General features: G+C 39.7%; 1 protein-coding gene across 16 annotated transcripts in view; it reads left to right on the top strand.

The window, feature by feature from the left end:
* TASP1 (taspase 1) overlaps window positions 1-23,004 on the top strand; it is a 256,206-nt gene that overhangs the window by 157,925 nt on the left and 75,277 nt on the right. For 14 of the 16 annotated variants that reach the window (XR_004969959.1, XR_004969958.1, XR_004969960.1 and 11 more), the window contains one exon: window positions 5,993-6,103. The exons of the other annotated variants lie outside the window; for them this stretch is intronic. Coding sequence is in view for 11 of the 14 variants with exons in the window: in XM_036322238.1 (XP_036178131.1) it covers window positions 5,993-6,103 (111 nt within the window). In the remaining 3 variants the exon portion in view is untranslated. The remainder of the gene's footprint in view (window positions 1-5,992; window positions 6,104-23,004) is intronic. 16 annotated transcript variants of the gene reach the window in all.

Raw genomic sequence — 23,004 nt, 5'->3', positions numbered from 1 at the left:
TTCACGGAGGAATTATATCAAAATCCTCTACCATTTAAATACTACCTTAAAACCCTACATGTAGACACTACATTAAAAACTTGATATTAGGGGCCTTTTAATTTCCATTTTGTAATCATTTGGCTCATAGCACCACTGCTGCCACCACAAAAATGAGACAAAAATAAAAGATTAAAATTTATCTTGAAATGCAATGAAACTCTATGTTTAATGTCAGCCAAGAGTTGGTAAATTTTCGTGTTTCTCGATCCTCATTCCAAACACTTTTTAGTTTGTTAGTTACCTTTTGGGACTAAAACATGATTTGACAATATGATTTTATTGGGTTGTTACATTACCTACTTTTCATTATCCTAATTTGAAGGATACATTTGTTACTAGAGCTGAAATAAAAATACTAAGTGTATGATTAAGGTCAGATGAAATATAACATTTGTAACATTAGTTCACGTTCACTCTTACCAACTCATGACCTCAGATATGGGGAAGTGACATGTGTTGACCAAACCCCATCATGGGAGACCTCCCTTTCTCGTTGCTGTCTTGCCTGAAGAGAAAGTATTGTGAATATAGAAGTGTAACATTGAAGTCAGACAACAAACCTATTGAGGAAAAAATAGATTTTTATTATAGAAGTTGGTTAAAAAACTGGAAATTTTGTCCATCGTCTCTTCAAATATTAGTGCCTCCTTCCCATCCATTCTCCTCTCTTTCAGGATGCCTGGTAATGTGCTGGATATTCTCATTTTATACTCTAGGTTTCTTAACTCCTCACTTTTATTCAGCCTATCATTCTAGGCTGCTTTTTAGTTTTCACTGATATATCTTGTTCTCTTGCTTGAATTGCATTTACTCTTGTTACATGCATTGTTTTAAACATTTTTTAATTTGAAAAGTTTTATTTAGTTCCTTGAAAAACTGTATACCTCTCTTGATTCCTGCTCCCAGATTGCTCTGTTCTTTAAAATTATGATCTCCTTTCTTTTTCTAATCTTTGTGCTATAGATTGTTCTACTACAAGAATGGTCAAACTGTGATCTGTGGGTCAAATTAGGCCCATGGCCTATGCTTGTACAGCTCATGAATTAAGAATGATTTTTAAACTTTCAAAAGGTTCTTACAAAAATAAAAGAAGCAGAATACTTGACTGAGATCCAATGTGGTCTGCAAAGCCTAAAATAGTTACGTTATCTTTTTTTTTTTTTTTTTACAGAAACAGTTTGCCAACCAGTGTTCTATTATCACTACTTCTTGGTTTGATCATTCTGATTTTTGCATCTGTACATTCTACCTTCTGAGTGTGTGTGTGTGTTTGCATATATGTGTTTATGGTTTGTAATTTTTTATTATGAGTTTGTCTTTAGTGTGGATCATGATAGGTTAATGATCTCCACAAGAGAGGAAGTTTATTATAATTCTGAAGTCTTTGGATGTGGCACATACCAGGGTCTCAGCAACAGGTAGCGCACTGCGAGAGAGTCTGCTGAGACTGGGCCAACAATTGAGGTCAACAGGTCACCTGGCCCTAGAGACTGGCTCTGGGAATGTCCAGGGTTCCTGCTGAGTCCTGGGTTACCATCTAAATCCCTAAGGTTGGCATGTAGGATACACAGACAGGGTTCTGGCATCTGATTGGCCACAGTGACAGTTGAGTGAGTACTCAGTAGCCAAGCAGGAGAGATCTGGAAATACGCAGCAGCACCCCTGCCAACTGCTGTGTATTCTGGACCAAGTAGGTGCTCGGTAACAATCTGGTGAATGAATGGGTGGAGGAAGTGGAAATCAGGTCCACATTTTGGGTACTGGTAAGTACCAGGCAGGTATCTGCTGTGAACTTTGCCCTAGGCTGCTAACCAGATAGGAAGAATCTGGGGAGATACCTCTAATAGTTGTTTTGTTGATTTCCCCTGCAGTTTTCTACATAAACAATTATATTATCTGCAAGTCGGAGCAGTTTTACTTCTTCCTTTCTGATCTTTAAGCCTTTTATTTCTTTTTCTTGCCCACTGTGATGGCTGGAACCTCTAGAGTATTGTTGAATAGCAGTGATAAAAGCAGACATCATTGCCTTGTTCCTGATCTTCGGGAGAAACAATTCAACCTTTCACAATTAAGTTTGATGTTAACTGTAGCTTTTTCTTGATGCCCTGTATTTCTGCAAAGTGATCATTGAATTTGGAGGTTTCCTTAGATTTAGTAATATTTTCAGTGTGTGTGTGTGGGGGCGGGCAGAGGGAGACACCGTAAACGTGTAATTTTGTCAAGAGATATGTATTCTCTGGTTGAATCTTCTTGTGATATTAGCAGCCAGTTATGACTGTTGCATTAAATATTACAGCCGGAACCGGTTTGGCTCAGTGGATAGAGCGTCGGCCTGCGGACTGAAAGGTCCCAGGTTCGATTCCGGTCAAGGGCATGTACCTGGGTTGCGGGCACATCCCCAATAGGAGATGTGCAGGAGGCAGCTGATCGATGTTTCTCTCTCATCGATGTTTCTAACTCTCTCTATCTCTCTCCCTTCCTCTCTGTAAAAAAATCAATAAAATATATAAAAAAATAAAAAATAAAAAAAAATAAAAAATATTACAAATGGTAATATTCTAATTCTGTTAATTTCTTCTTTATTTATTAGCTGGGATAATTCTATGGAGAAAATTTTTCTTCATAAACTATTTGGTTACCCTGCTGTATAGTTCCTATAAGAGCTACGGAGAAATTCATTTTGGGTTTTTACTTACCAGTTTTCAGAAGAGTAAGTTGTTTCCATATCATATTATCCTCTAAAAGTAACTAAGGATTTTTTTTTTTTATCTTCACCTGAGGATATGTTTTTCATTGATTCTAGAGAGAGAGGAAGGGAGAGGGAGAAAGAGAGAGAAAAACATCAATTGGTTCCCTCCTCTATGCTCCCTGACTGGGGATTGATCCCGCAACCTGGGTATGTGCACTAACCAAGCATCCAACCCATGACCCTTCAGTGCACAGGATGATGCTCCAACCAACTGAGCCACCTGGCCAGGCCAACAAAAGCTTTTTAAAACATAAGTTATGAATTCACTATGTGTTTCAATCATTCAGTTGTCATTTTTATTGATGCTAAATAAGTGTGTACTTTTCTAAGTTCTTTTAGAACTTGGTATTTATTTCACTTTTCTTCTCGGTTAGGTATTAGGTCTTCATTCTATATATAATCCATATTTCCTGCTGAGATCTGAGAACATAAATACACTCTTGCATGAGTTAGGACAAAAGGAGGATGTAATGAAAGGCTTATTTCTAATATCTTTGAATAAAGAATGGAACTGTTTTCCATTGAATTACACATCAGCTATATGGCATCATGTTTAAGAAGTCTTGGAATTTTGTGGGTAAAATCACAGAAGACAAATTTTTCTTTGATTGGAACCTGCAGGAGAACAAGCTTTTGGTGTCAAGGCTCTTATGTTGGAGGTGATATATGTCAGAATAGTAGTCATAATTTTAAAAGTTCCTTGGTAAAGTCAATCACAGGGAAACCCTGCTTGCTATTCCTGTAGAACAACAGAGGAAAAAGTCACTCTGACATATATTGTGTATTTTTGATGTAATGTTAACTTCATGTGGTTTAGCTGTTTGACTCGAGGTGTGTGTACATAACCTTCTGAACACTCATTTAGCTTATAATATGCCAATTTCCTAACAATTATTATTGTTCTAAAGTATAACATTTCACTGCTCAACATCAGATATGTACACAAAGGGAATTAAAATTTATGGAGTTTCATGAGCTTAGTATAGTAAATGTCAAAAATGGTTTCTATTTGCTTTATTGTCATTTTTTTCTGATTATAAAAATAATATTGCAAAAATTTAACCAAACAGGAATCGCTATAATCATGCCTACAAAGTTATATATTAAATTGCATACCTAAGTCTTCCCGTAAGTGTAGATACTCACAAAGACATAATTAAATCTTGAAGGGTATTTACTTTTCCACTTTACCAAAAAGTATAGGGGAATTCTTTCAGGCAAAATATCAGATGGTTTTTAAAAAAACTTAGTATTTTTTAAACAGTTTGTACTTTTGGCAATGAGCCTATATTGTATGTGTGTATGTAATATACACATGTGTGTTTATATGCGCATGTATGTATAGAGGGGGGAAGAGGATGAGAGAGAGAAATGAGAAGTCTATATACGAAAATACTTCTGAAATGAAAGGTACCAGCATGGTTTAACAATTCCAGCTTGTATCTTTAGCAAGGTTTGTTGTCAGTGCCTAATGCCTGTCATAATACATACAAGCTGAACAGAGAACTATGCATCATATGTTTGTGTTGGTTAAGTTTCATGAATTTAAGAATGTTAAGGCATTAATTAAAAGAGGTTATTTAATTTAATAATCTTCATCCGCATTTCTTTGGGATTGCTAATTACCAGCCCTCTCCATTTACCAGTGTAGTGTGTGTGCATGCACGTATCTGTGTGCAAATTAATGACATGAAACAAAGTTACTGTGTCCCTGGTCCGTTGGAGAAACTGAGTGGATCCTGGAGATGCTTATTTTTTTTTTGCTGTGATTGGTTTTTTAAAATATATTTTATTGATTTTTTCACAGAGAGGAAGGGAGAGGGATAGAGAGTTAGAAACATCGATGAGAGAGAAATATCGATCAACTGCCCCCTGCACACCCCCCTACTGGGTATGTGCCCGCAACCAAGGTACATGCCCTTAGCCAGAATCGAACCTGGGACCCCTCAGTCCACAGGCCGACGGTCTATCCACTGAGCCAAACCGGTTAGGGCTGCTGTGATTGTTTTTGATGATAGGGTTGAGTCATATTTTAGTCTCAGTAGATGCTTAGATCATTTGATACCCTTTCCCTGTTGTGTGAATTAATGGAGGACTTGATTTTCTAATGAACTAACAGAACACCTTTGGCAGGATTTTTTTTTGAGATGGGGACTTCTATTCCATTAGGGAGAGGAATCATTTTGAATGGAAAAAAGTTTTTAAGAAAAACCTTGTGTATCTACCCTTCTCATTTGAATAAGCGGACCGTGTAATTTTAATAGTGAAATTGATTTCATATATAAAAAAGCATGTGAAATATCATTTACTATATTTTAAGAAAGGCTTACCTCTCCAATGTCTGTCAGAGTAGGTTTTTTTACATTTTTTATTTCTAAGAAAAAAATCAGGCTCTTTCTTTAGCAATCTTTTATTTGAACTTAACAGCCTATGAATTAAATTTCCTTTGTCTGTACTTTTATAGGCAGTTTCTACTTTTAACAGGTAGATACTATAATCAGATTCTAGGCAGTGCCCATCACCACCATGCCTACCCTTTTTAAAGTGCGTCTGAAGGGTCAAATTCAACTCAGGGGGTTAAAACGCACTCTTTTTTTAGAACTACAGAGAGTATTCACCCTTGAAAGCTATATAAATTGCCATGAGAAGATGAGAAAGGTGCTGTTTTATTAAGCCCACTTTACAGCTGTTGATGTGTGGTGAACATTTCAGTGAAAAGTAGGGAGGGGGATATTCAGATTGGTCCTGGCTGATTCATATTCCCCCAGGCTACCAGGTGTGTGGGGAACGAGAGGGAAATGGGAGACCAGGGTTAATGGAATGTAAACAGATAAAGAAATTATAGAGCAGAGTTTTTTCTGTAGTTACCCAACCATGGAAATGTAACAGACCCCTAGGAGATTCCTAGGTAGAGAATCTAAATTCTTGTATTGTACAAATCATTACTATGAAAAAGATTTTGCTGTTTTTGTGTGTGTGTTTTCTTTTGAGATTAGACAGTCACGTGTTTCTCCAGTTTCTGCCAAATCTCATTACTAAAATGACTAGATTGCTCATAGAAATCATTTCATCCATCACTGAATTATTCTCCAGCACAGCTACTTCTTAAGAAGTGCATAAGGGTGTTTTAATGCTCGTAACACAAGACAGATGCTTACTACTGCTTTTCCTCAGCCATTTTTGGTTTCCTTCACTTTCTAGGATGTGGGGAGCATCTTGTACGCACCATACTGGCTAGAGAATGTTCACACGCTTTACAGGCCGAGGATGCTCACCAAGCTCTGCTGGAGACTATGCAAAACAAGTTTATCAGTAAGTATAATATCAAGAAAACGTTCCTTCTAAATATAGGTTTCTTTACTGTGCTATATGCTTCGTAAGTCAGGTACCACATTTTTATCCCTGGACCTAGGTCCAGGGCCTGGCATAGACTTAGACCAGGGGTGGGCAAACTTTTTGACTCGAGGGCCACAATGGGTTCTTAAACTGGACCGGAGGGCCGGAACAAAAGCATGGATGGAGTGTTTGTGTGAACTAATATAAATTCAAAGTAAACATCATTACATAAAACGGTACGGTCTTTTTATTTTTTTAGTTTTATTCATTTCAAACGGGCCGGATCCGGCCCGCGGGCCGTAGTTTTCCCACGGCTGACTTAGACCCTCAATTAATGTTGGTTGTGAAAAGAATTCCATCACAGTAGCTACTACAGCGTGAAATTTGTCACATAACTAATTTAATGCCCAAGCTGTGAGATATTGTTTGCATTTGAGTGATATACAATAGAATAAAATTCTACTAAAATAAAGTTCAAGGTACAACTTTCTTTAAAAGTTTTAAAATATAATTTGACTTTTTTTAAAAAAAAGTCAGCATTTTTATTTATTTAACTAGAGGCCCGGTGCACAAAAATTTGTGCACTGGGGTGGTGGTAGAGGGGGTCCCTCAGCCCGGCCTGTGCCCTCACGCAGTCTGGGACCCCTCGGGGGATGACCACCTGCTGGCTTAGGCCCGCTCCCTGGGGGATTGGGCCTAAGCTGGCAATCAGACATCCCTCTGGCAGCCCAGCAGCTCTCGGGGGATGTCCACTTGCCAGCAGGGAGCAGACCTAAACTGCAGTCAGACATCCTTAGCGCTGCTGAGGAGGCAGGAGAGGCTCCCACCACCACCGCTGTACTGGCAGCCATCAGCCTGGCTTGTGGCTGAGCAGAGCTCCCCCATGTGGGAGCTCCCTGACCACCAGAGGGCAGCTCCTGCATTGAGCGTCTGCCCCCTGGTGGTCAGTGTGTGTCATAGTGACCAGTCATTCCCAGTCTTTCTGCTGTTAGGGTCAGTTTGTATATTACCCTTTTACTATATAGGATAGAGGCCTGGTGCACGGGTGGGGGCCGGCTGGTTTGTCCTGAAGGGTGTCCCAGATCAGGGTGAGGGTCCCGACGCTTGGGTGCCTGGCCAGCCTGGGTGAAGAGCTGATGGCTGTTTGCAGCTGGTCACGCCCCCTTCAGGGTGGGGGTTCCCACTGGGGTGCCTGGCCAGCCTGCATGAGGGGCTGAGGGCCGTTTTGAGGCTGACTAGCAACTGAAGCTCCCAGCCTCTCTTTTTTTAATTTTATTTTTTATTCTGGGATTTATTTACCTTCTATAATTGAAACTTTGTTGCCGTCACTGGCGCTCCCAGCTCTGAGGCTGCAGCTGGCTGAAAGCAGGTATCTGGGGTTTGTTTGGCTTCTATAATTGAAACTTGGTTGCCGTCCTGCTCACTCCAGCTCTGAGGCTGCAACTGGCTGAAAGCAGGTATCTGGAGTTTGTTTAGCTTCTATAATTGAAACTTTGTTGCTTTTGGAGCTGTTGCTTTCGGAGCTTAGAGCAGGCCGCGGCAGGCGGGGAACCTTGGCTTCTTCTATCACTGGAGCAAGCAAGCCTCCTGCTTGCTTCAGCTGCATGGCTGCCAGCCATCTTTGTTGGCAGTTAATTTGCATATCTCACTGATTAGCCAATGGGAAGCGTAGCGGAGGTACAGTTAATTACCCTTTTTGTCTTTTATTAGATAGGATATGTATTTTTAAATTGTTGACATTATTGCAGATGTCTCCCATTCTCCGCCCCCCCCGTTTACTCCCTTCTGCCCAGCCTCTACTCCGCCCGCCCCCCCCCCCCCCCCCGCCACCCTCCCTCCAGCCACCCTTACCCCAGGTCTTCACCACCCCATTGCTTGTGTTCATGGGCCGTGCATATAAGTTTTTTGGTTTATCTCTTCTCATCTCCCCATCCCCACATTGAAATATGTCATTCTGTTTCATGCCTTCATGCTTTAGGTCTTATTTTGCTGGTCAATTCATTTTGTTCATTAGATTCCACAAATAAGTGAGATCATGTGATATTCGTCTTTCTCAGATTGGCTTATTTAACTTAGCATAGTAGTCTTCCACGTCCATCCATAAATCCAGTATTTATGGGTTCAGTGCTGCCACATACAGTTGTATAGGGTTGGGTTGAAATCCTGCTTGGGCTCCATGTGGCAAGCCATATAAGGGTTAAAACTATTTGACTTAGTCCAGTTTTTTCTTCATTTTATATTGAACTTATCACTATGCAAATATTTGTCAAGCACTATAAGAAATATGAAGCATTAAATATATTAGGGTAATTAGCCGTGAACAAATAAATTAGAGAAAGAGTATCACTGGATCAATGGGAAGGGTGGTGTATGTCTGCTTAGAGAATTAAGACCAAAGGGTGTACCAGGGTGTTAACTGTGTAGTGAAGGCAACACAGACAAGTAGGAATAAGTCACTCCAAAAGGACTAATGGATGATGGGCCCTTAGAGCTGGCTCCAGGAGGCTCTGGGATTAGTGGGGAAAGAGGGGGAAGAAAAGAACATGAACACAGACATGACAGTAGGATTAGACATGGTGAGGGCTAGACACCTGCATGAGTCTTACCTGAGGGAAGTATTCCCAATGTGTGGTTGGGCTGGACTGGCCAGGTAAGGCCAAGTCTCAGAGGCCTTAAAATCTCAATGTAGGCATTCACGTTTGATGTGATAGGATATGTGTTCTGAAGTTGACAAATAGGATGGTGTTTGGGGGGAGGGTTATAGAGTAGAGCTCTATAGACCAGTGGTCGGCAAACTCATTAGTCAACAGAGCCAAATATCAACAATATGACGATTGAAATTTCTTTTGAAAGCCAAATTTTTTAAACTTAAACTATATAGGTAGGTACATTGTTATTAACTTAATTAGGGTACTCCTAAGCTGGCCTTCCGTCCTCAATCTGAGGGGTCGACTTCAGCGAACGTACCCCCACTTCTTCTAATGCCACTTCTTCAAAATAGACTCGCCCAGGCTGAAAACCGACTTCTGCGCATGGGCCACGAAGTTTCAATCGCACTGTACGTGTGTGCCCGCACGTGGTATTTTATGGAAGAGCCACACTCAAGGGGCCAAAGAGCCGTGTGTGGCTCGCGAGCCGCAGTTTGCCAACCACTGCTATAGACCATCTCTACAGGAGAGAGATATTAGGGGATGACGTGGTGTCTAGCCCTCACCATGTCTAATCCTACTGTCATGTCTGTGTTCATGTTCTTTTCTTGCCCCTCTCTCCCCACTAATCCCAGAGCCTCCTGGAGCCAGCTCTAAGGGCCCATCATCCATTAGTCCTTTTGGAGTGACTTATTCCTACTTGTCTGTGTTGCCTTCACTACACAGTTAACACCTTGGTACACCCTTTGGTCTCTTCCCCTAATATCTCTCTTCCCCTAACAGTCTCTTCCCACTGTTGGCTGGGGATGGTCCAGGGATTAGAGAGGAAATGCTGATTTTGAGGGAGGCATCAGGGGAGAAAGAGGAAACGTTAACAGGCTTTGATTTTGACATTAGGAGGTAGTTAGCCCTCTGGGTCCATTCAGGAGATAGAAATCATACATTAGGTTAATCGGGAAGTTTGAGATGAAGAATTGTTAACTATAATGAAAGAGTAATTATAACATATAAGGAAACTGTGTGGTCCTCTAGAGTTGAGAGAGGGTCCAAGGAAGGACATACTTGGAAGGGGCTCAGACCTTGTTTGAGAAGGTGTGGTTTGGCCACCAGGTATCAGAGATGTTGACTAGTTTGGCCAGGGTGGGACTGGTCTGGAGGTGCTGGGTAAACAATAGGCCACAGAGTGCAGCCGGGGATCAGGTAATGAGCAGTCGGTGGCTGGGTGTGCAGTGGACACAGAGGTCGACAGAGCACACAGGCCACAGGTTGCTTGCAGGGGGAATGCCTACTTGGTTTGACCCTCTGGGCCACAAGGGCTGCCTGTAGATTGTGTGGGGCCTTCACTAACGAGTCCTGGGCTGCGGCCAGTGGGAACCTCTGGTGTCCATGCTGAGAGGGCTGAGGACAGGTTATCACCAGGCTCAGGCTGCAAGGTTGCAGATGGACCGTGTATGGGTCCGTGGCTGGGGCAGACTTGACCAGATTTCTGACACCACACAGCCTCTCCTGAGCACAGGCTGGGAATTGCAGGAAGGGTGGTGCCTGTTTTAACTCTGTTTATGTTCTCTAACGCAGATTAATGCGACTCCTTGCCTGCATGCTGCTAGTGCCCTAGTCTCTCTTTATATGGCACTTTATATGTGTCTGTCCCCTCTTCCATCTCCACTGGGTGAAGACTGGATTCCAAGGAGCTTCTTTGTCATTGTGGGAGGGAGTATCTGATTCACGGTCATCCTCTTCCCTCTGTTGGCTTTTGCTGGGATGGGACTTGCCCTCTACCTACCTGTGAGTTACTGGCCTCTGTCCCTGTGGAATTCAGTATGGCATTTTCGGCTTCCTCAGTCCTAACAGCAGATGCTGCGGGTAGTGGAGTCAGGTGGTCTGAAAACTTGGAATAATCAGTGGAATTGCCAGTCCTCATGTATTGCAGGCTACTTTTTCTACTTTACTCTTGCTGGCCTGAGAGTGGCATGGGAATGGACATGGGCCGTGAGTTTGACATGCTTGAGCCAGATTTGGGTCCTTGCTAAGGATTCTCTGAACTCTACTCCTTTCTCTTCTATTGGTTTGTTGCACTCTCCTTTTAAAAACTCTTCTCTTTAAAACTATTCTCTTCTTTAAAACTATTCAGTTTGACTGCAGTATTTCATTTTGCCACTGGATCCCATGACATAGTGGACATTGAATCCTAAGAATTACAGATTCAAACTTTTAAAATATACCCAAAATAATGTATTTAAAAAATGGTTTCCAGTTTTATTCTCTCTTTTTCTGATGAGTGAGGTCAAGCATCTTTTCATCTATAACTTGGCATTTTGTATGATCTGTGAATTATCTGCTCATAGCTTTTGACAGTTTATATATTGTACTGTTTAGGTGATATACTTTTAATTGACAATTAATGGTAAAATTACCTTAAATCTAAGATTCTTAAAGGTCATAGCAGAATTTTAAAATAACCCTGTCTTTTTCTGAGTGGTGGTATGTTTGATATCTGTGACCCTCTGCACGAATAAGGGATTTTTTTAAAAAAGTAATTTTACACTTATGATAAAATAATGTTGGTATGTATTCTAAAGTGCTCAGTGACTTATTAAAATAAAGATTTTTCATTCTTTGCAATTTTAAACAAACTGCAATGATCATAAATGTAGGTTTCTTTAAAAATCTATTTTTGATAAATCAGACTTTAATGTGATAGAATGAATAGGGTACAATTGAAAGATACTTTGAAGATTGAACTCTTTTTGTTTCTACTTGCATTACCATTATGCCAAGATCCAGAGCTTTGGTTTGACTTAATATAGGGAGCATAAAAGAGAGTAACCAATTCATGCATCTTTTAAAAACCACTGTTTGTGTAACATACAAAACCCATAAAAATGGGTACTGTAAAAATAGTGCCTTAATAATACTTCATGCTAGCCAGCTGATTATAGACTGAGTGCTTAGTTAGGTAGGGAAAATAAATAGATGTTCTTTTTAGTTGTGTTTTTTAAGTGATTACACACACACACACAGACACACACACACACACACACACCCTTGCAATGATTCATATGTAACTTTTCCGATTCATGGTTATTTTTGAACGAACTTGGTTTCATGAATCACTCCTTTATCATGCAAACTGTGGCTGCACATGTGGTATGTGAACTTCAGGGTGGCATTATAGTTTCCTGCCCAGATCTCAACAAGTAATGTCACAGAACATTTTTTAGTTGCTTCTGCTCACTAATAAATATACTGGCTGTTAAAATGATATCTACAAATCTCAAATGTCTTTCTTCTTCTTTTTGAATGTCTAAGCTAAGTTATTAGTATTATAAACCTACAGTCTGTGTAACCATTGTTGAAAAATTCTATGTGGAATAAGTATATTATGATTTTTAAAAAGTGTTTTTGCACTATATTCTTTTATTCCTTTGGGATATGTTCTTAGAATACTAGTGATATCATAGGTTTATAGTCAAGTACTGAATGCCATCAGCAGTTGAGGTTGAAGGGAGTCTACTCTTGTGATTTTCTGCCAAATTGAAAAGTTATATTCAATAAATATTCTCTTTCAGTGACCAAATTTTTAGCTAATACCCCAATAATTCATGAGCATTAGCTTTCATAGGAGGAAGAAAAATACATTGTTGTTACACATTTTAACTTCTTACCTGAGATTATCAATTATGTTTCATGAATATCTTTTTATAGTTCAGAAAACTTTAAAAATATGCCGTTCTCTTCTCCAGTGCAGTTCTGGAGTTTTACAAGACTTTCTCCACATCTTTTATGCATGTTTCTCTTTTTCAAACACTAAAATCTTTTCCCTTTGCAACTATCTGGAGCTTGAGGGACTCCTAGGAGAAGTTATTTTTATTACTCATTCTTGGGCCCTGGGCTCTTATACTTTCAGAATTTTTACCATCTTCTTATTAACAAATATTCATTGAAAGCCATGCATGTACTTTGCAGCTATAGGGTGAAGGCCAGGAGAATTAGAGAAGCAGGATTAGTGTGGATAGAAAGGAGAGTCAGGTACCAGAGAGCCTCAAAGAGAGAACCTCTGGGGCTTGGTGGTTATTTGAATGTGACAGATACAGTCAAAGAGACATAAAAAAACTAGAGTTTTGACTCTGATGGATTTGAAATTGCATGCCAATAAGAGATTATGAGAATGTCATGTATAGAACATTGGACATACAGAGAGAATGGCATTGATTTGGACCATTTTGGCATAGAGGTATTTGTAAGCAAGGCAGTCAGTGGGATATATAGGACTGGAGCTTGAGACTTTGGGCTTGTCCTCATACTTTATGATATCATCCACAGAATGATGATTCAGCTGTGAAGGCTGAATCTGCTTGCATGACATACTGTTAAAAAGGTCTTCCCTAACCACCCGACTTAAAATTCTTACTCATTTCCCTACTCTCCTACTCTGGTTTATGTTTTGTTTTGTTTTTGTTTGTTTGTTTGTTTTTTTGTTTTGTTTTATTTTGTTTTTAGCACTTCCTGATTTATTCTATACATATTTGTTTATTATTGTCTATCTCCCTTCAGCAAAGCATGACCTGTATGAGAGCAGAGATTTTACTCTTATTTCCCCATTGTTATATCCCAGCAGCTAGAACAGTTTCTAACAATTAAAATACTTGTTGAATGAATTGAGAATAGAGCTGTAGGTGAAAACCTTAGAGCCGTGGTTCTCAACCTTGGCTGCACATTAAAATCACCTGGTAATCTTTTTTAAATCCTCATTTCTGGGCTTCATCCTCCAGAAATTCTGTTTCTTTGTTATGGGGTGGGGCCACAACATTAGTAACAAAGAAACAGAATTTCTGGAGGATGAGGCCCAGAAATCAGGATTTTAAAAAGATTTCCAGGTGATTCTAATGTGCAGCCTAGGTTGAGAACCACTGCCTTAGAGGATATCTGCCTTTTGTGGGGGGTGGGGAAGTATCCTGTGAAGGAGATAGGAGAGAGAGAGAGAGAGAGAGAGAGAGAGAGAGAGAGAGAGAGAGAGAGAGAGAGAGAAAGAGAGAGAGAGACAGTGGATGCAGCCAAGGACACTGATCTGGAAACCAGAGGCAGAAGAAATTGTTTGGACATAACCAAAGGATATCCATGAGCCTAGAGATGTAAATGAATATCAAGAAAAATCTTTTGGGTTTGGGCTTTGGAGGGTCTGAGTTCAAGCTTGTGCAGTGGCTGAGTCAAAAATAACTCCTCTGAGGAGCTGGGAAAGAAGGCGGACCAGAAATGGTGAAGATGGTCTTTGAGTCAAGGTCTTTGCTAGATGGTTTAAAGTTTGATAGTTGATTGGCATCTACAACTTTGCATTTAAACTGTGTCATAATACACAAACTTATTGAAGATAGTACTGTACTTTTCATATTTTTCTTTTTTAATTGGAGTACATCTCATAGAGGGTCACAGAGTTGCAAAATAAATCATATTTTTCTTCCCAAATGACATAAGATACTTATGTAGAATCCCAGAATATTTTTGTATGCAGAAGTTTTATAAATCAGAATAAATTTAAGTGACTAGGTGGAATGGGGACAAAAGGAAACAAGAAAAAATAGATAGCCAAAGGCTACAAGGATGACAGTCATTTTAGAAATAAATGTGGTTTTCTAAGGGCCTTCAAGAATGTTCTTTAGGAAGCTAATGGCAAAATGGAATACTTTTGCTTTTCTCCTTCTGGGGAGTTGTTACAGCCTTTTGGAGTGGCTTCCTTTTTTTAAAGAATAGAAGCTTAAGAAATAATGTTCCCAGAAATGTATCTTATTTAAAACAAGATGCAGAAAGCTTGTGTGGGAAGGCTAGAAGGTTTGATAATAGAAAGAGTGGTTACATTATAATCAGTAGAATTGTTGAAAGAAGTAAAAATTTGACTTATTATTATTATTATTATTTGGCTAGAATGAATGGTTAAAAATCACATTCATTGATCCAGGCAATCATCATTTAAAAATACATAGTTCATCTACTTATTAAATTGAGTAATACCTAAATTTGATTTTTCAGTGCATGTTGAATGTAAGAAACAGAATCATCACAATTCCCAAGAAAACCAGAAGTTACCTTTTGTGACACGGCTGATGCATTGTTTCTAAAGGAGAACCTTGGAATAAAACTGGGTCAAGCTTGTTCAGGGCAGTCTCAACCATTGTTCAGTTTTTCCTCTCGCAAATAAGGAAAAAGAAAATCTTGTTATGGTATTAAATTACTAACAGGATTGATCAGCAGCTGACTAACAAGATGGACTTATCAGCATAAATGGAAATGGGTCACCAGCCACAGAAGTGTAACTTTCTAGGGCTTTGGGCATTCACAGCTGAAGTTGGTTTTCTCCCTGTGGCTTAGGTTCCCTGTTTACACAATTAGCCTTCTCTCAGAGCCTGGAAATCCCATATATTTTGGACACTTGGAGCTTTCTAAATAGCAGAGGATGATTATGTTAACCACACATGTGTTCCTACTCAGGCATTTTGGGAAAGAAAGAAGAGACCATTTATATTAGCTTTCAAATTTTGATCACTGGAAATAAATTGGTAATATTCTTTGATTGGAAAGCAAATAATAAGCACAGTACTAAAAAAGTAAAAAACAAAAACAACAACTCTGTAAACAGTGTCATGTTACTTTAAAAAGAGCCGTAGTTTTGTTGCTGGTCCGTTGGATTTTAGGGGCCATGGACTTGAGTATAAAGGTTGGGACCATCACAGAATTGGGAGCTCCTTGACTATTTCACAATAAGTACTTTATTTTGAATTTTATATTAAAAGATATTTATGAAATATTAGGACGTAATTAAAACCACACAAGGAATTTATCCCATACAGAAAAAAAAATAAAGATCTTTGTTTCCACATTAGCAATATTTTTTTCTCCTAAGGGTACTGATTAGGTGATCAAAAAGCTTTTTGTCTGTTCCTTTAATTTGTGAGCATGTGGAGAGACCGCTAATATTAGTTACTGTAAACTTGGAGCACATAATTATAATGTTGCAAGAGGAAAGGAAAATTAAATCATATGAAGCTGAAGGCTGAGTTGTACAGTCTATTGAGTGATTAGTTTGAATAGGGTTTAAGTTACACTTCATGGATGTGGGTAAATAAATAAATACATAATTATTATAATGCTCAGAATAGATTTTAGTATTGCTTCTATGGTTGTAAAGTTGCTTCCCCTCATTGTAACCTAATTTTCTTTTTCAGTCATCAGATATTTTAGAGTAACTGGTTTTTGAGCCTGTGAAGAACATTTATTCATGAGGGAAGAATAGAGTATATGTAAACAACTTATTCTTAACCTTTTATGAATGTGGTAAAACCCAGTCCATTCATTAGCATTAATCATGGGCAGTTTATGTGGAGTGCCTCTCACATAGTCCATCTGAGGTTCAATGACACATGATTTTCTGCTACTTACCTCTCTTCTGGGTTGATTTCCAGTTTCAAATCGGGTAAGCTCCGAGTGTCTTCTTGTTTAAGTAGCAGATTTGTATTTATTTAAAACACTTAAGCCAAGTTGCAGGCTCCACTTACTTGAATTTGTGATTAGGAATTCTGTAATTATTTGGAAGGGGGGTAAATTTTGAATGTGTTTGCTATAATTCTGTGGGGGGGGGGGGCATGAATATGTCTTAGAAATTTCTTCAAAGGTTGAAAATAATCCTGCCTGTCTTACTTACCTTCTTCCCTTTTTTCTTGTAAAATATGATGTTCAAAAGAGCTCCTTGTTATATTCTATAACTATTTAGATACAAAGATGCAAAACAAATGGTCAAAGAATCCAACCCAAATACTAATTGACAACCGATAAAAATGATATGGGTGAAAATTAACTCCTTTTGGCTGAATGATTTTGAAGCAACACACTTAAAGCACAAGTATTTGGGAGTGGTTAGCCTTTGATTAAAAATAAATACTTTTTAATACAATTAAGTAAATTTTAATAAATTAAATGATAATTAGTACTTATTTATAAATATTACTCATTAGTAGCCATATTAAATTAGAATTATTATTAATAGTATTAGACATGATAATATTGTGGTTGGATAAGAGAATGTCCTTGTTCTTAAGAGATTTCTTCTGAATTATTTATGATGAGCGATTGTTAATATTTGAAACTGACATTCAAATGGCACAGAAAAATATTATTTATGGGTATAATGCTTTCATACTGTAGGCTGATGGTGACTCTGTGAAGTTATTGACTTTCTTTGTAGGAAGATTTCGATCGGAGGCTTCTTATGGTATTTATCATAGTAACAGATGTTTTAAAGATTTTATAGGTTTGAATGAGGTAGGAAAGAATCTCTTTCCTATTGCCTTTTATATCAGTTGCATTTATCCACTTATTATAGCAATTCCACATAATTATATGGCACTTTATACTTCTCAAATATTTTCAAATGTCCTTAAGTCTGTCTTTTAAAACTAATGTTGGATTAGTCATCTCCTTTTGGTAAATGATTGGAAAACTCAGAACCAAATTATGTATCAACCTAATGACCTGCAGGTTTAAGCCTACAACCCACATCTCTTAATTTCCTAGGATAGGCACTCAAAACAAAGTGTGTGTGTGTGCATGCACACACTTCAACACTCTTCTCCCATGTCTTCTGGTAGCAAGGAATGTTACCAGAATTTTGGACCTTGCTTCAGCAGCCTCAGTTCTTGAGTTCAGCTTGGAAAGAATTCAGAGCCAAGGAACTCAAATTATAAGAGAAAGCTTATTTAGAAAGTCACAGAAGTGGAGGGAGTGAGCCCGCTTGGCTGCATGGACTCAGGAAAAAAGTTAGAGGCAAAAAGAAGGGTCCTTGGAGCTTATGAAAAAGAAAGTCAGAGAGAATGTGCCTGGGGGAAGGAGAAGAGGAAAGGTTAAGGCATGCTCCAGAGAGCCGTGGGGCAGGGAGGTCTCAAAGGAGGGTCTCAATGGAATATTCATCAGCTGTCCAGACGTGTCCCCAGTGATTGGTTGGCACCAGGGAGGAGGTCGTTAGTCATTGAAGCTGGTCCTGAAGTCAGCCATCATGTCACCCTGCCTGGCCTTCCTGCTTTTCTGGGCCTGGGGCTGAAACACACTGAGGCCAAATGTTATCCTGAGGGCTTAATGCTTAAGGGGGTGGTCATGCAAAGGTTTGTATGTGGCTATTCTTTGCCCCTCTTGTTCCAGAATTCCTAGTTATTTCAGCCTGTTAAGTGATCTGTTTTGGATAGAAGTAAGGCTTGTCTAACTCACATGCTGCCTACGTTGTGTGGAATAGCATATTCTGTCTTTTATTCTGCCTTTGAGAGGGGAGTGGCATGAGAGAAAGGCTACTGACATGGAAGTCACAGGATCAGTTCAAATCTCTGTTCAGTCACTTGCTGGCTTTTAGGATCCTGGATGATTCATTTTTCTCTTTAAAGGCTGCTTATAGTGACGAACCAAAGATTTATTTTCTTTCTTTAAAAACCTCTCTTGAAGAACCACTTCTCATGGCTTAACCAGAGATTAATTTCTACTCCCATTATAAGACATCCAGAGGGCCTGTGCCTCAGCTCCACAGTCACCAATATTCCTGCCTCCTCTCCTCTGCTTTCCTGGGGTGTGGCTCTCACCACTCCCTGGGCATCACATTTGCATTTCAAACAGAAAGAGAGGGATGGGCAAAGAACACAAGGAATTTGTGTGCCACATGCCAATCCTCTTTAAAGGACTTTTTAAACAACCTTGCAAATGACTTCTTTGTGTCTAATTGGCCAGATCTGTGTCCTGTGGTCACCTCTACCTACAGAGAGGCTGAGAAATATAGTTTCTTAGTTGAGCTTATTGCTGTCCCATCAACAGTGGGCTTCTTTTAGTTAGAAAGAAAGAGAATGGATGCTAGGTAAGCATCTGCTGTCTGCCATAGGGGTTGGGTTGGTGATCCTTGATCTAGGTGGCCCTGTCTAGTTCCAGAAGTCATGAACTCTGTTTAATAAGTTCTCGGGAAATTGGTGATGAAGATGTTAATGCTCTGAGTGGCAGAATAACCTAGATCGGGGTTTGACAAATTATGTTGCAAAGGTCAAACCCTGCTACCCACCCGAATTTGTAAATACAATTTTATTAAAGCACAGCCACACTCATTTATTTATACACTGTCTAGACTGCTTTTGCATTACAGGGATAGAGTTGAGTAATTGTGACAGACTGACTGGCCTGCAAAGTTGAAGATATTTACTATCTGGTCTTTTACAGAAAAAGTTCACCAATCCCTGGCTTAGATGATCCAGAAGAGCCCTCCCATTTGGGGGTTTCAGAACAAGCATTTGTTCATTTGTTCAATTTGTATTTGAGCATCCATTACATTTCAGGCTTCAGACCATACACTGGAGGGAGAGCAGTGAGCTTCCATTTTATAAAGTCAGGCAGACAGTAGGCAAATAAGTAAAACTTATAGTCTATCACATAGTAGTAAGAGCTACAGAGAAGAATGAAGCAGGAGAGATGGAGAGTGAGAGCAGGAGAGGAGCCTGCAGTTTCTGAGCATGGTCAGGAAAGGCCTCCCTTAGAAGATGACATTTGAACAAAAATCCAAAGGTGAGGGACAGAAGCCAGGTGGCCCATGGAGGGAGTAACATTCCAGGAAAGCCTGTGCAAAGGCAGTAGCAGTGTGTCTGGAGAGGCTGATAAATAGCAGGGAGGCCAGTGTTGCTGGAGTAGAGTGAGCAGCGGAGGGTATAGTTAGGGCTGTCATGTAGGGCCTTACAAGCCACTGTAACTTCTCAAGCCATGGAGAACCTTGAGAAGAGGAATAACATGACTTACATTTTAACATGATCATTCTGGTACAGTGCTGACAATAGACTGGTCAGGGGGCCTTGGAGAGAGGAACCTGGGAGACCAGCCTGGATGCTGTCAGGCTATGAGGTAGTAGATAATAGTGGCTCAGATTCGGGTGACAGTGGCAGGACAGAAAGAAGTGGTTGGACTCTGGATAGTTTTTGAAGGTAGAGCTGACATGATTTGCTAATCAGTTTACAGAGTGAGAGATAGAGTCAAAGATGACTTGGATTTTGGCGTGGGCAACTGGAAGAATGAAGTTTCTATTTATTGATGTGGGGCAGCTTCCAGGAAGAATACGTTTTATGGGAAAGATTGATCAGTGTTCCAGTCAGTGCTTATTAAATGCTCAAGTACAGTGTTAATTAGGCAATTGCATATTCAGATCTCTCATTTGGGGGAAGGCCTGGGATACAATAAATTTGAGAATCGAGAGTGTGCCGATGATATTTTAAAGTGATGGACTGTATGAGTTCACCAGGAAAATGAATGTAGATAAAAGAAGATGTTGAAGGACCCTGGGAACATCCCAAAACTAAGATCAAAGAGATGAAGATTAACCAACAGTGAGACTGAAAAAAGATAGTCAGTGCTCCTCCTGGATAAAATCCAGGGCTTGTGAATTCCTGGAAGTGTGGAGTAGAGTGATCAGTAAGTCAGATGTTGCTGACAAGTAGTTAGGAACATGAGGACCAGCTGATTGATTGATCGTTGACTTGAGCACTCTGTGGAGATCATGGGTAACCTTGCAAAGAGGGTTTGGGGTTTGGTTGGAGTGATGGAGATAAAAATCCCAGTTTGAGTGGGTATAGGAAGATAATGAGGAGAGAATAGCAGAAAGTGAGTATAGACAAGTCTTTCAAGGAATCTTTCCTTTTTTATAAGGATGAAGAGATGGGGTGATAACTGGAAAAGGAAGCTGTGGGGATTTTTTGTTTGTTTTGTTTTCCTCTATATAGAAGACAAACAATATAGGAGAAATTAGAGCAAACAATACAGGAGAGAGGCAAATGACTGCTATGTGTGTGTGGGGTGGGGTAATGTGAGGGGTGAGCTGCCATTGTGAGGTCTTTGATGGGTGAGAAAAAAATGGACCATGAACACGAATCAAGAAGATGTGGTGGAGACCCATGGAGATTGTCCCTGATTGCTTCTGTTTTTCTCAGGGAATTAGGAAGCAAGGTCAGCTGCAGAGTTAGGGTGAAGAAGGAGGCACTAGATTTGAGGAGGAATGAGAAAGTAAAGATCCGTACTTGGGAAATGTATAATTGCTGGGCAGCATCAAGGACTGACACGGAGGGTAGTAGTGCTGTATTTAAAGAGCGTGGTTAGCCATGTTAGTGCCATTCTCCAGCCACCTTCAGCTTATGGGTGCAGGCATGGAGTAGGATTTAATTGTGCTTGGAGTTTTGCTAGGTGAATAAGGTGGCCAAGACCAGGCCAAAAATAGTTGAGAGTTTCTGCAGGGAATTAATTAATAATGATAGGCCATGGACTTGAGCTCACTTATGGATCAAAGTATGGACTTAGGGGGATGCAAGACAGGTTGAAGAATTGTTGGGAATGGGTACTAAAGGGTGCTCACTGGAAAGTTAGAGGCACTGCTAGTGAGATGCTTGCAAGCAAGATCTGTGGAGGAGGCGGAATTTGTTAGTGAACACAAGGACTAGGGTGTGGTAAGGGGGCTGAGTGGCTGACATAGAGTATGGACGAGATTCTTGGGAGAGAAGAGGTCAAGGAATTAAGATGTCATGGAGTTGGAAGTGTAATCTTCATACCTTGTAATCACTAGGAATTATGTCAGGACAGATGTCAGAGAAACTGATCCAGGAGCATAAAATTGAGGAGTGATAGGGAGTGACCTCTGGGGGCCAGTAGATGAACTGCCACACAGACAGGTCTGTGACAGAACACGCAAATCTGGTGAAGGGTGTGTGGACAGCCCCAAGGAGGAGGAAGAGACTACCCAGCCAGACACGACATAAATATTTTATTGTTTCCACAGAACTTATTTACATTAGCATGAATTTTAAGCCTGTGTACCCCTAACGAGTGTAGAAATGCCAACTGTTTGTTACAATTGAAATGGAAAGAAAAATGCACGATTCTCTGAACCCACAAGCACTAACATTGTATGTTGGCTCATGGACCTGCACGTCCACAAATCTGCTGGGTTTTTTTTCTTTTTTCTTTTTTTTTTTTCCTGGGCTATGGCATTAATTGACATGAACATGAAACAGCCACAGGGCTCAGGAGTCCTGGGGTGGAGCCCAGCCAGAGGGGTACAGAAAGTGAGTGATTCTTCTTTTCTTTAGCCCAGAAGTTGATCATCAACTTAAGTCTGAAATGAGAAATTTGAGTTACTGACACTCCCCTTTTTCCTTCATGGTGCTCGCCATCAAAACAACATTGTTCACTCAACTGTCTGCATAGATCATGCTCTTATTAAAAATGGCTAAAATATGTGTGCTGTTTTGAAATATTTCCAATTGAACAGTATTTCTAATGTTAACCTTTTTGGTTGCACACTAGATTAAGGTTTTGTGTGCCACCACTGACTGGGCTATATTTAGTTGTCTCTCTTGGTGGATATGCATAATTGAAAATGTGCAGATGAAAACATCCCTCTGTCCCCTCTTCAAATTAAGACCTTTTTATGAGTCTCACAGTAGTGCTTCACTTGATTTCTATGTTTCCGACAATTTTGTGGGTGGAGGACCTTTTTGCTCTTTAGTAATTATCCCTTTCTGGGAGACAGGTCCAAAATAGACCTTGCTTATATGGAATTCCTCAGATTCTCAGAATGACATTTCTCAATGTTTATCTCAGCTTATTATCATAAAAACTCTCTTGATGAAATTCTGTGTATGTATCTATGTATCTGAATAAACTTGCTAACCTGTAGAATTCCCAGAATTTTTATTTTCTCTCTCTCTCTCTCTCTCTCTCTCTCTCTCTCTCTCTCTCTCTCTCTCTCTCTCTCTCTCTCTCTCTTTCTCTCTCCACGCCCCCAAGGACATACTTAGAAAGAGGAAAGGGAAGAAAGTGAATATGTGTCCTGACTGGGAATTGAACCTTTCGGTTTTTCAAGACAACACTCAACCAATTGGGCTACTCCAGCTGGGCCCAGAGTTTTTAAGAGTGGTATTTTAGCTTTATCCCAGATACTGTTTTTTCCTTAGAATTGCTTGAGTTTGGCGGGGTCTACTGCTTATTCTTCTATAAATTAAAGGTAACTGACACATTAATTTGGTCTTTCAATGTCATTGATGTCATATTAATTCTAGTAGAGATACTTTTACAAATGCAAATGAAGAAATGAAGTTACATTATTTGGTTACTGTTGCTTTCTTTCTGATTGTTCTGTAATGACCAGATCTCTCTCCAATAATGTTTAAAAAATTTTAAAAA

Source organism: Myotis myotis, unplaced genomic scaffold, assembly GCF_014108235.1.
Source record: "Myotis myotis isolate mMyoMyo1 unplaced genomic scaffold, mMyoMyo1.p scaffold_m19_p_9, whole genome shotgun sequence".
Classification (NCBI taxonomy): domain Eukaryota; kingdom Metazoa; phylum Chordata; class Mammalia; order Chiroptera; family Vespertilionidae; genus Myotis; species Myotis myotis.
This window is presented reverse-complemented; position numbering and strand designations above follow the sequence as displayed.